Below are 15,003 nucleotides of genomic sequence, written 5' to 3'. Positions count from 1 at the left end.
TCTTCATTAAAATTAAGGGAAAAGTAGACCATGACATTATAAGTCTTCCAATTGAACAATTGCAATGCTTTATCAAGCGCACATTTGATTTCTCGAAAACTAGAAATTCCCACGGAACTTTAGATGATATAAAGTATGAAATCCAAATAATTTACTGATAATAAATCTTTTAATATATCTATAAACGCATAAACCTCTTCCTTAAATATAAAAAAAGAGTTCTGATTTATAGTTGCTTAATATAAACATATGACGGATGTCATGACATACATTAACCAGTACAACATACGTCTTTTGTGCAAGGGTATAACAAAATGATTGACGCAGTTTGCCGCATTGAAATAGTAAAAACGCAAATGTTTACTAATAAACGCAAGTGTCCTAAATGTTTTTGAAATTATTCACCATGGATCTTTAATAACTATTAAAGTTGGATTTTTACAAATTCATTGCTATGTTTCAAAACGTTGTAAGATAAATATTTTGATACTAAAAACGCAGTAATGTACGCTACGAGCAATCAGAAGCAAAAAGTTTTCCAATAACATTTACGATTTTAAAAACGCATCATATTGGCGAATATCTGTTAAGGTTAGTCTTTTACCATAACCATTTCCCTGTAAAAACAACGAAACAATTGAGTATTCATTACAAGGAAAAGGTGCTTACTGAGGTTCAAAACATTTAAAAATGAATACTGCGCCAAACTGAATAGTTAAGGTTAACAGAAAAAACCTCCTAGCTGAAATTTTACAATTGGTACATTTCTAAATCACGTAAAAAATGTATTTTGAATCATAGTCTTCTGCACACTTTTGATATGATAATAACCCTTTGGAGAGAACATGTCCATTCAATTTGTTGACTTTGGAGATATGTTACCCTGTATAATCCCTGTATAATCCCAATACAATTGAACCCGTAAGCTGTGCGTTTCAAAACGATAATTTAGATCACATTTTGGCATTTCAACAATTTCAAATGCTTGTCTTAAACTAATTTAAGTAAATATTTAGCTGTACACAGTGGATTATCTGATCTTTAACCAGTTGTTTTCTTCGTTTGCAAGCAAAAACAGTTGTATTTACTCATCTCACATTACCTTTCCGGAGAAATACTTAACAATAAGGAATGATAACATGAAAAAGAACTGTAACCAAACTTCAAATTTTCTGTAAAAATTAAGAATTACCGAGATATACTAAAAAAAATCTTCTGTTACATTATTGTCCGTTGCAACAAATCCTCGATCAGTCATATCATTACTCTTTGACAGTACATTCTGTTGACAAAAATTATCGTCGGTGACATCAGCTACAAACTTTCAATTTCTACTAGACATTTTCTTCATTAAATTTAGAAAAAAAGTAGGCCATGAAATATTAGTCTTCGAAGGGAACAATATCAAATCCTTTGTCAAGCGCCCATCTGATTTCTCGATAACTAGAAATTCTAACTTTATATGATATAAAGTAAAGAATTCAAATTAATTACTGATAGTAAAACTCTTTCCTTGATAAAGATGTTCTGATTTATATTTGCTTATAAAGACATGACGGATGCCAGGATAGACATTAGCCTGTACACCTACGTCTTTTTATCTATAGTATAATGACACGATTGACGCAGTTCGGCACATGTAAACACAAGAAAACTAAACATATGTTTGAGATTTAAACCGTGGATCTTTGATAACCATTGCAATTGGGATTTAAGTCAACTCATTGGGTGTTTTAATACGTTCTTGGAAGATCATTTTAATAGAAATACAGTTTTCGAAATATGAAAATAGTGAATGCTACAAGCAATCAGAGATTAGAAATTTTCCAACTGCATTTACGATTTTAAAAATACATTTCATTGATCTATTTTTTTTTACAGAACTTAGAAGAAATTAGACAAACGTCGAGAGAGTCAATAACTTCTTCTTTAAACAGAGCCAGATCGGGTCCAAACACAATGCATTCTGGATCAGTGAATGATCCTCAGTCTGTTAAGGTTAGTCGTTCACCTCGATCATTTCCTCCTGCTGTAGCAGCAATGAAGAATGACAGTATTCATTGCAAGGAAATAGTGCTTCAACTAGATTCAAAAACATCCTGATTTTTCACCATCAACAACTTCGCAATCGTGTATACATCAGGAACAGTAGACCATGAAATATTAGCCTTCAAAGTGAACAATAACAAAGCTTTCTCAATCGCCCTCTGATTTTTCGAAAACTAGGAGATTTTCACTTAACTATAGAATACATATAGGTTACTGAAAATAAATCTTTAATATCTCTATGAACGCAAAAAGCTCTTTCCTAAATGTGAAGAAGTTCTGATTTATAGTTGCTTTTCAACACGTGACGGATGCCGTTACAGACATTAACCAGTACACCAAAGTCTTTTGAGCCAGGGTATAATCAAATGATTGACGCAGTTCGGGACATTGAAATGGTATAGTCGCAAAAGTTTACCGATAAACGCAAGTGAAATAAAAGTGTTTGTAATTATATACAATGGATCTTTAATAACTATTAACGTTGGATTTTTACAAATTGATTACTATGTTTTAATAAGTTCTAAGATAAAAGTGTTGATACAAAATACACTGTTTTTTTTTAATATGGAAATAATTTTACTATGTTTTAATACGTTCTACGATAAAGGTTTTGATACAAAATACAAAGGTTTTTTTTATAGATATGGAAATAATGTATGCTACGAGCAACCAGAAGCAAAGGGTTTTCCATAACATTTACGATTTTAAAAACACATCATATTAGCAAATATCTTTATTACAGAATTTCCAAGGAAGTAGACGAACGTCCAGAGAGTCAATGAATTCCTCATCAAACAGCGCCAGTGCGGGTCCAAACACAAAGCATTCTGGAATAGTGAATAAGGTTAGTTATTCACCTCGACCATTTCCTTCTACTGTGATAACAACGAAAACAATTGATTATTTATTTCAAGGAAAAAATGCTTTACTATTTTCTCAGATTCAAACGCATACTGGTTTTACAAAAACAACAAAATTACCATCGGGCATACATCAGGAAAACAAGAGCATACCACTATATTTCTTGACCAAATAGAATCCGGAAAAACGAGTTGTTATTCAAGTGTATATAAATGGTGATACGTTATTCTTACTTCTTTATACTAAGGGAACAATCATTATATTTATGTTTTGTGGAGGGGAAGGGCAGATTTTGGGAATGAATGTTCTGACCAGGTAAGAGCTGCATATGAATAATCCCTGACAAAGACAGCAGAATATAAATGACTCTTCTGCACTTAAAAAAATCATCCATTTGTAGGAAAACATTGTGGTCAAAATCAAAAATGAATTCTGCGCCAAAATGAATTCAGTTAAACTCGCAAAAGATTAAGATAAATATTTCACCAGAAACACCATTCTAGCTGAAATTTTAGAATTGTTACAATTGTAGATATTGAAAAATAAAATGTATTTTGAATCATAGTCTTCTTCTCCTTTTGAATTGATAATAACCCTTTTGGGGAAAATTTTCCGTTCAATTTGTTGATATTGCTGATATTGTACCCTGTATAATCCCAGTACAATTGAATCCAGATGTGTGTTGCAAAGCGATAATTTAGGCCACATTTTAGCAGGTCAACAATTTCCGATGCCTTTCGTAAACTTATTTGAGTAAATATTTAGCTGTACATGTACATTGTGATTTATCTGATTATTCATAAAGTTTTTGCGACTTTCAGACTTTGTATTGAACGTTTGACAAAAGTGGAATTAAAAAGAATGTTAACTTAGTGTTCAAGCAAAACTATTTCATCTTACATTTCCTTTTGCAAAGGGATACTTTATGACATACAAATGACGACTGATATTTTCTTATAGTCGTAACTACAATCCCGTCCTCCTTTCTTTTCGATTGTGATCTACCGAAAAAGACTTATCATCGTGTCTGTATCATACATGAGCAACACGACGGAAGCCACATGTGGAGCAGGATCTGTTTTTTTTCTTCGGAGCACCTGAGATCACCTCCAGTTTTTGGTTGGGTTTGTGTTGCTCAGTTTTCAGTTTTCTATCTTGTGTTTTGTATATTGCTGTTTCTCTTCTGGTCTTTTTCTTTTTATGCCATTGGGTTGTCAGTTTATTTTCGATTATGAGTTTGATTACGCTTTGGTATCTTTTGGGAGACTTAATTAAGTAAAGAATATAAATAAATTACTGACAACAAAGTTTTAATATCTCCATAAACGCATAAACTCTTTCCTAAATATAAAGAAGTTCTGATTGATAGTTGTTGCGAAATAAACGACGTATGCAAGTACAGACAGACTGACATTAACCAGTACATCATCGTCTTTTTGGCCATGGTATAACAACATGATTGAAGCAGTCAGGCACATTTAAATGGTTATAACGCAAAAAGTTCACCAACTAAAGAATAAAAGCTAACTATAAGTGTGTGAGTTTAAACCATGGATCTTCAATTACGTTTGAAGTTGGGTTTTAACAAACCTAAACATTTTGATACAAAAACAAAACATACACGGGTTTTAAAGTATGGGCATAATGTTTGCTACGAGCAATCACAAGTTAAAAGTTTTTCAATTGCTTTTACGAATTTACAAACACATTCCATTGAAAACTTTCTTTTTTATAGAATTTCCAAGAAAGTAGACGAACATCGAGAGAGTCGATGAATTCCTCATTAAACAGAGCCAATGCGAGTCCAAACACAATGCATTCTGGATTAGTGAATAATCGTCAGACTGTAAAGGTTAGTCATTCACCTCCACCATTCACTGTGCCAACAACGACGACAATTGATAATTCATTACAAGGAAAAGGTGCTTAATTATTTTCTCAGATTCAAACACATACTGGTTTTACACAAACAACAACTTCATTTTCGCGAGTGCATTAGGAACACAAGAGCTCATTTACTTGATAAAATCAACCGTAGAAAGATACGTTATTATTCAGATGTTTACAAATAATACGCTATTCTATATTATTACCTTAAATGGATATTCCTTTTATGCTGACTTGTAAATAGATTAGAGAATGGAAACACTGGGAATGTGCTTAAGAGACAATAACCCCTCCAAAGAGCAGAAACGCCTTAAGGTTCTTCTATGCAACGAGAAAATCCCGCACCAGCAGGCGGGCTTCAGCTGGTCCCTAAACAATAATGTATATTAGTTCAGTGAAATTGACACCACATTGAACTCCGAAACATACAAATGAACCACAATCATAAGACTAACAAAGGTTACAGGTTCCTGACTTAAGACAGGCACAAACATGCTTTGTGAGATGTCAACCCTCCCCTTTACCTCTAGCCAATATGGAATAAACAAACTCACAGCAATACACACTGTAAAAATCAGTTTAAAAGAAGTCTGTTGCCGATGTTAGAATAGGTAACAGAAGAAACTAAGCAAAATCACAATATAAATATGAATTAACCAAGGACTACTAGCAGTTATGCACATGCCTGCTCCAGACTTCAATAAAACCGATTGAAAGATTACGTCTTCATCATATGAATCAAATATTTGTTTCAGACTACTTAATTTTGTTTACCTAAAAAAGACGTTTAAGTATCAATATATCATGCATTGATAATATCAAAAAGGTCCCAAAGCATTACAAAAAAGCAAAGATCAACGTTATTTCGTTGAATATGCTTAAAACGGATATCTCTTTGTCGGCGATCAAAACCTGGATCCAGAATGACTATGAATCTTATTATTGTTTGGCGGTGTGAATGAGATATGGATAGTAAAATATGTCGGGTAAATGAAATCTAATTCCATTTTCCCGTGCAAGGTGACTATATTTGAACTTTTTAACCATTAAAAAGTATTCTACAATCTAGATTTAATGACATACTGAAGAAATTAATTCAACTTAATGTCATCTTCTCTTCTTGCGACTTATTATCAGATTATCGTTATACCTTCAGATATTGATTTTATTTTCGGCACATCAGTGTATGATAAAATATTACAGATCTAATTGCATTTCGTTCAGGTTGACCGAATATTGTTGAATAATGGCCATTGTACTTCAAAATTTCAAGACTCTTTGTAATGTACTTAGTATTCAGAACTTGAGGTGTGTAATGAAACAAATATAAAACTCATCATAGATACCAGGATTATAATTTTGTAATAAGATGTTTGTGTATTGTTTTGTTGTCTGATATTCCGCAGAATTTACATCTGACATTATTTTCTGGTGAAAAACATGTGTCAGACATTCAATAGATGTTCTTTTCTCGACATATGGTTTTGATTGACCTCTTTGTATTCCCTCTTCATTTTATAAATACTGTTGAAAACATTATTTTTAACTTCCGTTGACAAAGTTTTAACCATTGAAGTTGGTTTATCAATAAATGTATATGGACATTATGTAAGCTACGATTAATCAGAAGTTTTCCAATTGCATTTATGATTGAAAACACACATTATCTTCACAAATATTTTTTTACAGAATTTTCAAGAAAGTAAACGAACATCTGGAGAGACAATAAATTCCTCATTAAACAATAAACATGTGTACAGAGATAGCCCAGAATCATACACAATGCAGTCTGAATTCGCGTATAATCCTCAGTCTGTCAAGGTAAGTCATTCACCTCGACCATTTCCTCCTTATAGACAGATGTGTTAACAACGAAAACAATTCATTCTTAATTGCAAAGTTATAGTGCTTCATTAATTACTCATGTTCAAACACCAACTGGTTTTACACAATCATAAACATGTCCTTCGTGTTTGTATCTGGAACAGAAGAGCTTACAAGTACATTTACTTGACCAAAAAAAAAGTTAGAAAGATAAAAGAGAGGCGAAGGATACCAAAGGGACATTCAAACTCATAAGTCGAAAATAAACTGACAACGCTATGGCTAAAAAGGAAAACGACAAAATGACAAACGACAGTACACATAACTCAACATAGAAAATCAAAGATTGTGCAACTCGAACCCAGCAAAAACTGGGATGATTTCACGTGCTCCGGAAGGGTAAGCAGATCCTGCTCTATATATGGCACCCGTCTTGTTGCTCATGTTAGTACAAACTCGCTGATAATTTGTTAGGCCACATTCGGGGAAAAAGGGACGGGATTGTAGCTAAGACAATTGGAACATATCCGTTGTCATCTGTGAAACGGATACTCCATTACGGTCAACCAACTCGTAATGGCGTCCGTAAAATTTACGAAGGGACGATTTCAACTTCAACACTCTCGGTTTGATAGCTTCAATGTGAGCAGCAACCCTCTATCGAGGAAATCATGATAGGAAATACAATCTCTGGAATATCGTATCAACTGGGAGATATATACTCCGTATGCAGGCGCTGCTGGAATGTTGCTACATAGAAATGGAAAGTTCACAATTGGGAAACTGAAATTCTCTCTTTTGTCGTAAAGCTTTGTTCTCAACCTACTCGCATTGTCAATTTCGAGATATGAGGTAAACTTAACTGTGTTGAATCCTTAATTCAAGTTTGATTGGAAAGATGCGTTCAACATAGTCACCAAACTTTTAATGGTAGCTTCTTTTCATTCTTGCTAAGAAACTCCAGTACGAAGTCAGACTATTATGAACAAAGGAACAAGTCGGCATGGAGAGGTTGGTTTTCACGGGAACGCAATTGTTTGTTGAAAAACACGTCTTTCAAACGTAACAAATATGTTGTCAATCAAGAAATCAAGCATCTTGATTATGTCAGTACCATAGAATTTTTTGTTTAAATCAGAGTTATTTTTTGTGATGTAAGATTTATCCCTCGCTAAGAAAGGATACTTGTTTCTACGTTGGCCATTCTTTTTTATTAATCAAAGCAGGACATACTCTTTCAATTTGTCTTATAGTTTGGCATGGGATATACTTATGTAAAGGGTCGAAAAGTCAAATGTTTTAATACTATTGCAAGAGGAAATAGACCTGGATTGTATGTACTCTAACAGATCTTTGGAATTTTTAAGTCTCCACATCTGATTCACGTCGCCCCTAGAGGAGGTAACTTCACATTTACAATGAATCCCTGCTTTGATTGCTGATAAAATCATGTTAACAATTTAGAAAGAAGTTTGGTGGAGCAATTGGAAGACCCCACAATATAACATTGTTTTAAGGACACTTATGTAATTTAGGTATCCAATACATTGAAGAAAGATCCAGTTTCATCTCTTTTGTCGTATAGTTTGTTTTCAACCGACCATCATTGTCAATTTCTAGATGTAAGTCATTAAGATAAGTTATAATCCAAGTGTTTACAAATGATACGCTATTCTATATTCTTACCTTAAATGGTTATTCCTTCTATGTTTGCTTGTGAAAAATTGTTAGAGAATACTTATTTATTTTATCAAAACAAATTTCAGTGTGAATTTACCATGCATCAGTAATATTAAAAGAAATTTCTTTAGGTATACCAATAATTGAAACCAGAAGTTGAATCTACTATATTTACGTATATCTCTTTTGTATGTATGGCCTGGTATGAAACGGGTGTGGATTGAAAAACATTAAAAAAATAAAGTACATGCAATTTAGTATCGTATCCTCGTGCAAAGTGACCATATCTGACTGTTTTTCCTTTGATACCATTATTCTACAATCTAAACTTAATCACCAATTAAAGGAATTAGTCCGACTTTATGTCATAAAAAGAACGGTCGATATAAAAAAGTTCAGTATATATCTCCTATTTAATGCAATATTTGAGGACTTTCAATTCCTATCTGCTTCTTCTGTTTAAAGGTGATTTCTTTTTTACTGTCATGTTACTCATTTTATAACTTATGTTTACATATCAATATCTATATTTGCTAAAATCTAATGAGTAGAATACCCACAATGTAAGACGATTATATTCACATACAATTAGATCTAAATATATCCTGACGAATGTGTGTTATATGTTCTGTCAGACGGGATCGCTGTGCGAGAATTTAATTTATTTACATGTCATTTAACACAAAAATATTGTGTTATCTAGTAAGAGGTAATTTTTAATATCACATTTGCCATTATTTTTGTCAAGGAGACTAAAATCTAATGGAATTAAAACAATTATATCAGCAGTAGAGTGTTCATTCTGATTTGTACTCAATGTTAAAACAACCCAAACGGTTTAGCTCACACTCCTAAGAGCCTGAATGGTTCATCTGTCAAATACACCACTCGGTTTCTCGAAGGAAGATAATCATTTACAAATTCAGTTGCAGATTCACCATCTGGCATAATTCATCTAAAACTATACAGGCATTGTCCTTTTCAGTTGGAAAGGAACGGATATAGTTTATCCTTTTTGACATGAAATCACTTTGCCCACAAGAAACAATAGAAGCGGGCACATTACTGTTTTTTCTGTTCTTTAATGACAGTGTTACAGAGAGGCCTTCAAATATGGAGCAAAATCATGCACCTCACTGCAAATTCAAGATGACCTTATCGCCGGTTGTAGAAGAATTCTTTGCTAGATGTCGAGCACTGCACATGTATGCACCGAGGGGCACATCTATCGGGTTATATCGACAAAATCAACAAATTCTCAAAAAATATCTCGCAACTAACAAACACCTTCATTGATTTCCTCAATATTAAATTCAGACACAATGCAAACATATAAACAAACACTCTGGATTCATCATTATTATTCGTGGGATACCAGTTTTCGTTGATTTTGTGGTTATAGATAAACCACGAATATGTATGTTCAACAAAGTATAAATTTACTGCAGGTGTGTATGCAGATTGTGGCAAAACCATGAAGTCAAATATCCGCGAAACTGCAATTTTCTATGTGAATGAATAGAGGTATCCACGAAAAATAAAAGAATCCACGAAATATAAAGGAATCCACAGTATACTATACATAAAGTAGCAGGAGATTTAGTTTAGGCCAAGCAGTTTGAATGGCTGCTATCTGTGACCACTGTAATTATATTTATCTCTTGTCATTGAAACATGAGGATGTCTTTAAAGTCATCCAAATGTCCATGCAGTACTTTCCGAAACATTATGTAACCGAAGAAATCTCTCTCATCCAAACCGAATTTAATTAAGAAATTTAAAGAGCTCCCTTCATAATTGTATTTCCAAATTTATTGCTAAACCACTTATTTTAAAGGCAAATAAATTTTTTTTATAAAAAACATAAACTAGAATATATACACCTCGTTGACACATGCGTCTTTTGAGCTAAAATGTAACTAAACGATATAAGCAGTTCGGCACATTGACTTGATAAACGCAAAAGTCCCCAAATTGACAAATAAAACTCAAAGTGTGTTTGATTTTTAACCTTGGATCTTCAATTACCATGTATGTTGAATTTTAAGTTGAATTTTTAACAAATTCTAGGTATGTTTTCAAAAGTTCTAAGTAAAACATTTCAATGCAATGTACACAGTTTTTTCCTCGCCTTGATGGAGTCAAAAAGCGAAAGATAAGTATGCTGTTTCCGGCGTCGGCGGCGGCGTCAACATTGTATTAGTTAGTGATTAGGTCAGTTTATTGGAACCACTAGTGGTAGGTCAATGATATTTGGTATGCAGTCTTATTAGCATTGGCACATCTCATTTCCATGAATATTATTTCCCCTCGCCTCCTCAGTCATGGTCGATTGACTTTGAAACTTTTGCTTAGTTGCCATGTATTTGTTTGTGATTAGATCAGTTTATTGGGAACCACTAGCGATAGGTCAATGAGATTATTTGGTCCCGCCTCCTAACTCATGCGTTTGCTTAGTTTACATGTAGCCACATGCTACGATTACCCGTAAAAAGTAACAATAAGATATAATTATTGTTACTTCCGAGACTAACTGTCGAAATGTATTTCCGGACAGGGACCCAATTTCATACCGAAATTGCAGGTAACAATTATATCATGTTTTATTGTTACCTGCAGTTATTGTTGATATAATCAGGAAGGCACTGATCTAAATAAAAAATTGTTTGATTTGCGAACAATCTGTTAAATCAATTTAAACAATACTATTACATGAATAATCCTCCAGATAAATCGACCAATTTGACGTTCACTTTAGTCATAGGGGTCAATTGAAAAAACTTACTATTCTCAAGTATAGATACGAATGGGCAAGATGTCCAATTTGTGCTCGGTGAAACGGTTATATCCATTCAAGATTTTAACGATAAAATTCAACGGATCCAAGATGCACATTTTGTGCAGTTATATAGAAGTTCTTGTAAAAACAAGTTATCACTGAAGAAGGATGTAGCAGAGTGGAACTATTTAGAGTGCGATATAGACGTGCAATTAATAGATTTATAGTTTGAGACAGGTACCTGGAGTAGTACCACCTGAAATGTGTTGGCCTCGAAATGCTACCTAAGGTTACATACTGGATGTGCAGGAAGTGCCACCAAAAATAAATAGCTAAAAGAATTCTAAATATGTATAAATGTGCTTTAAATTATCATTGCTATGTTCAATGAAATAGTTTTTTATTCATATATATGTAACACAACGTAAACGGGGCAATGACACGAAGACAGTACAAAGTATCCCGATGCTACATACAAAAGACATAATTTGCAACATTTATGTGAAATTGTAAAGGTAACAATAGCTGCAGGTAATAATTAAAAACGATATTATTGTAACCTTTAATTTCCGTATGAAATCGTGTCACTGCCCAGAAATACATTTCGGCAATTAGTATCGAAAGTAACAATAATTATTTCTTATTGTTACTTTTTTGGGGTAATTGTAGTCAGTGCCTTCCGTGTATTAGTGTGTGATTATGTCAGTTTATGGGGAACCACTAGCGCTAGGTCAATGATATTTGGTATGCAGTTGTACTAGCATGGGCACATCTCTTTTCAATGGAACTTGTTTGGTCTCGCCATCTCAGATATGGTCTATTGACTTTGAAACTTTCACTCAGTTTACATGCATTAGTTTAAGATTAGGTCAGTTTATGGAGAACCGTCTGTGGTAGGTCAATGATATTTGTTATACATATGTATAAGCATTGGCGCATCTCATTTCCATGTTGTTTTGGCCCTGTACCGTCAGTCATGGTTTATTGACTTTGAATATTTTGCATAACTTACATGTTAAAGCATTGCTATTTTAATTCCAACATTTGCATTATACTATCAAAATATCAGAAAGGCGAGTCAGATCTCTGTGTTAACATTTTAGTAATTGTAATATGTACATGATGTTTGCGACGATTAATCAGTAGTTATAAGTTTTCGAATTGCATTTACGATTTATTTTAAACGCATATTATGTTGACAAATATTTTTTTTCATACAGAATTTCCAAGAAAGTAGACGAATATCGGGAGAGACAATGAATTACTCTTTGAACAACAAACATGTGTACAGAGACAGGACAGGTCAATACACAATGCATGCTGGATTAGTAAATAATCCTCAGTCTGTTAAGGTCAGTCATTCAACTCGACCATTTCCTCCTACTGTGCCGACAACGACACCAATTCATTATTCACTGCAAGAAGGAAATAGAGCTTCATTGATTCCTCAAGTTCAAAGAGATACTGGTTTTACACAATCAACAACTTCTCAATCGTTCTTGCAGCATGAACACAATAGCTCACCGGTTCATTTAGTTGACCAAATGAAAGCAAGAAAGATAAGTTATCATTCAAGTGTATACAAATAATACGTTATTCCACATGCTTACCGTAAATGTTTATTCCTTTGATGTTAAATTGTGAATATATTTGTTTAAGAATACATATTATGTATGTTTTGTTATTAAAAAATGTTTAAATGTGAATATATCTTCCATCATGATATTGAAAAAGATCTCAAAGCATTTCAAAAATTTAAAAAAAAACACAACCTTATAGCATTTAAACTGCTAAAAACTTGTTAAGCGGAAGTTACTTCTGAACTTAATTTCTGGTGAACAACATGTGCCAGACATTGCATAGATGTTCTTTCCTCGACTTATGGTTTTGATTGACCTCTTGGTATTTTTTCTCTTTTTTATAAAGACTGTTGGAAACATTTTTTTTATCTTCCGTTGACAAAAGAAAGTTGAACACTTTTTAACCATTCAAACAATGGGATGACGGACAAAACAAAATATATGAGAATAAATTAGCAGGTTTTGTTCACAAAAACACCAAGCAGTTTGAATGGTAATTATACTTGTGACAATTGTTACAATAATTGTCATTAAAACATGATGATTGTTTATAAAGTTGTCAAATTTCCTTTCAGTACTTTTCGAAACATTTGGTAGCTTAGGAAACAAAATGTTTGGAAAACTTTTCAATAATAATCAAATGATGCCCAAAGCCATTTTTATCTCATCAAAATCGATTTCAATGCAGAGAATCATTCATACAAAATCTTTCCAGCTTTGGTTATTCCCTAAGACCCTTATAGTTTCTTAATATTTTTCCTTTTTGTTCCATAGGCAAAGTTAGTTGATTATTTGACTGTTAAAATGAAACAATGCCGCAGACGGTCATATTTTTCATCCTATCAGTCCCAATTCAGGACTTTGTAGACGATCTACTAAACAATATGCATGTGAAGTTCAGTTCTATCGTTTCATAGATTTCCGATAAAGTTTATATGGGAAAAATGTGTAACTATTGCCGACATGTTTGCCACCTGATCAAAGTTACAAAAGGGTTATTTGTAGTCTTTCGATCGTAAATTGTGTCAAGTTTTGTGAACATTTTTAAAGCTAGAGAGGAGATTTTTTTTCATAATTTTGCAGTCAATAAGAGATTGCCTCAGACAGTCATGTGTTTTTCTATCTAAACAAATTATAACCATTTTAAATAATCTTTCTTATATCATTCTTGTTTAATAGTAGGAATTGAGCAAGAACTTTCAGAGAAGATGATACAATTGTATTTTCTTTTCTAACAGGGTTTCATCAATTCGATCTATTTGGCATTGATACAAGTATGGCCTTTTGCCACCTGAATGATACTGTGATAACACTGTAAACGGTACCAATTTTACTGCACCATATGTGCATTTCTACAAATAATGTATTATCAGTGATGCTCGAAGCCAGAATATCAGAAAATACAAACACTAATACAAACGTTGAATAACTGATAAAAACCAAAATGGACCAAAGATATAGATAAACCTAGACATGGAATCAGAGAGTTATGCATGAGGAATGAGTATTCCTTAGTTTGAATGTTTTTTCTAAGCATATTACTGAAATAAGCTCCCCATTTATATGCAATCGAACTAATCCGGACAATTCACTTTTGTCAAGATGTGCAATTCATTTCAGGTAGGTGGTTAGCTTAGCTTTTCTCTCAATTCCTCTTGGTATTTTTTCTCTTTTTTATAAAGACTGTTGGAAACATTTTTTTTATCTTCCGTTGACAAAAGAAAGTTGAACACTTTTTAACCATTCAAACAATGGGATGACGGACAAAACAAAATATATGAGAATAAATTAGCAGGTTTTGTTCACAAAAACACCAAGCAGTTTGAATGGTAATTATACTTGTGACAATTGTTACAATAATTGTCATTAAAACATGATGATTGTTTATAAAGTTGTCAAATTTCCTTTCAGTACTTTTCGAAACATTTGGTAGCTTAGGAAACAAAATGTTTGGAAAACTTTTCAATAATAATCAAATGATGCCCAAAGCCATTTTTATCTCATCAAAACCGATTTCAATGCAGAGAATCATTCATACAAAATCTTTCCAGCTTTGGTTATTCCCTAAGCCCCTTATAGTTTCTTAATATTTTTCCTTTTTGTTCCATAGGCAAAGTTAGTTGATTATTTGACTGTTAAAATGAAACAATGCCGCAGACGGTCATATTTTTCATCCTATCAGTCCCAATTCAGGACTTTGTAGACGATCTACTAAACAATATGCATGTGAAGTTCAGTTCTATCGTTTCATAGATTTCCGATAAAGTTTATATGGGAAAAATGTGTAACTATTGCCGACATGTTTGCCACCTGATCAAAGTTACAAAAGGGTTATTTGTAGTC

General features: G+C 33.0%; 1 protein-coding gene across 1 annotated transcript in view; it reads left to right on the top strand.

Moving 5' to 3' along the window:
* Positions 1-12,728, top strand: part of LOC127728706 (uncharacterized protein DDB_G0287625-like) — a 77,233-nt gene extending 64,505 nt beyond the window's left edge. The window contains exons 5-9 of the mRNA XM_052236342.1: positions 1,882-1,998; positions 2,792-2,893; positions 4,646-4,762; positions 6,487-6,618; positions 12,301-12,728. Of these exons, the coding sequence (XP_052092302.1) occupies positions 1,882-1,998; positions 2,792-2,893; positions 4,646-4,762; positions 6,487-6,618; positions 12,301-12,669 (837 nt within the window). The 3' untranslated portion in view covers positions 12,670-12,728. The remainder of the gene's footprint in view (positions 1-1,881; positions 1,999-2,791; positions 2,894-4,645; positions 4,763-6,486; positions 6,619-12,300) is intronic.
* Positions 12,729-15,003: the final 2,275 nt, after the last annotated feature.

The sequence above is a fragment of the Mytilus californianus genome, unplaced genomic scaffold (assembly GCF_021869535.1).
Source record: "Mytilus californianus isolate M0D057914Y unplaced genomic scaffold, xbMytCali1.0.p SCAF_2, whole genome shotgun sequence".
Lineage (NCBI taxonomy): Eukaryota > Metazoa > Mollusca > Bivalvia > Mytilida > Mytilidae > Mytilus > Mytilus californianus.
Note: the sequence above shows the minus strand (reverse complement) of the source record. Positions and strands in the feature narration are given on the sequence as shown.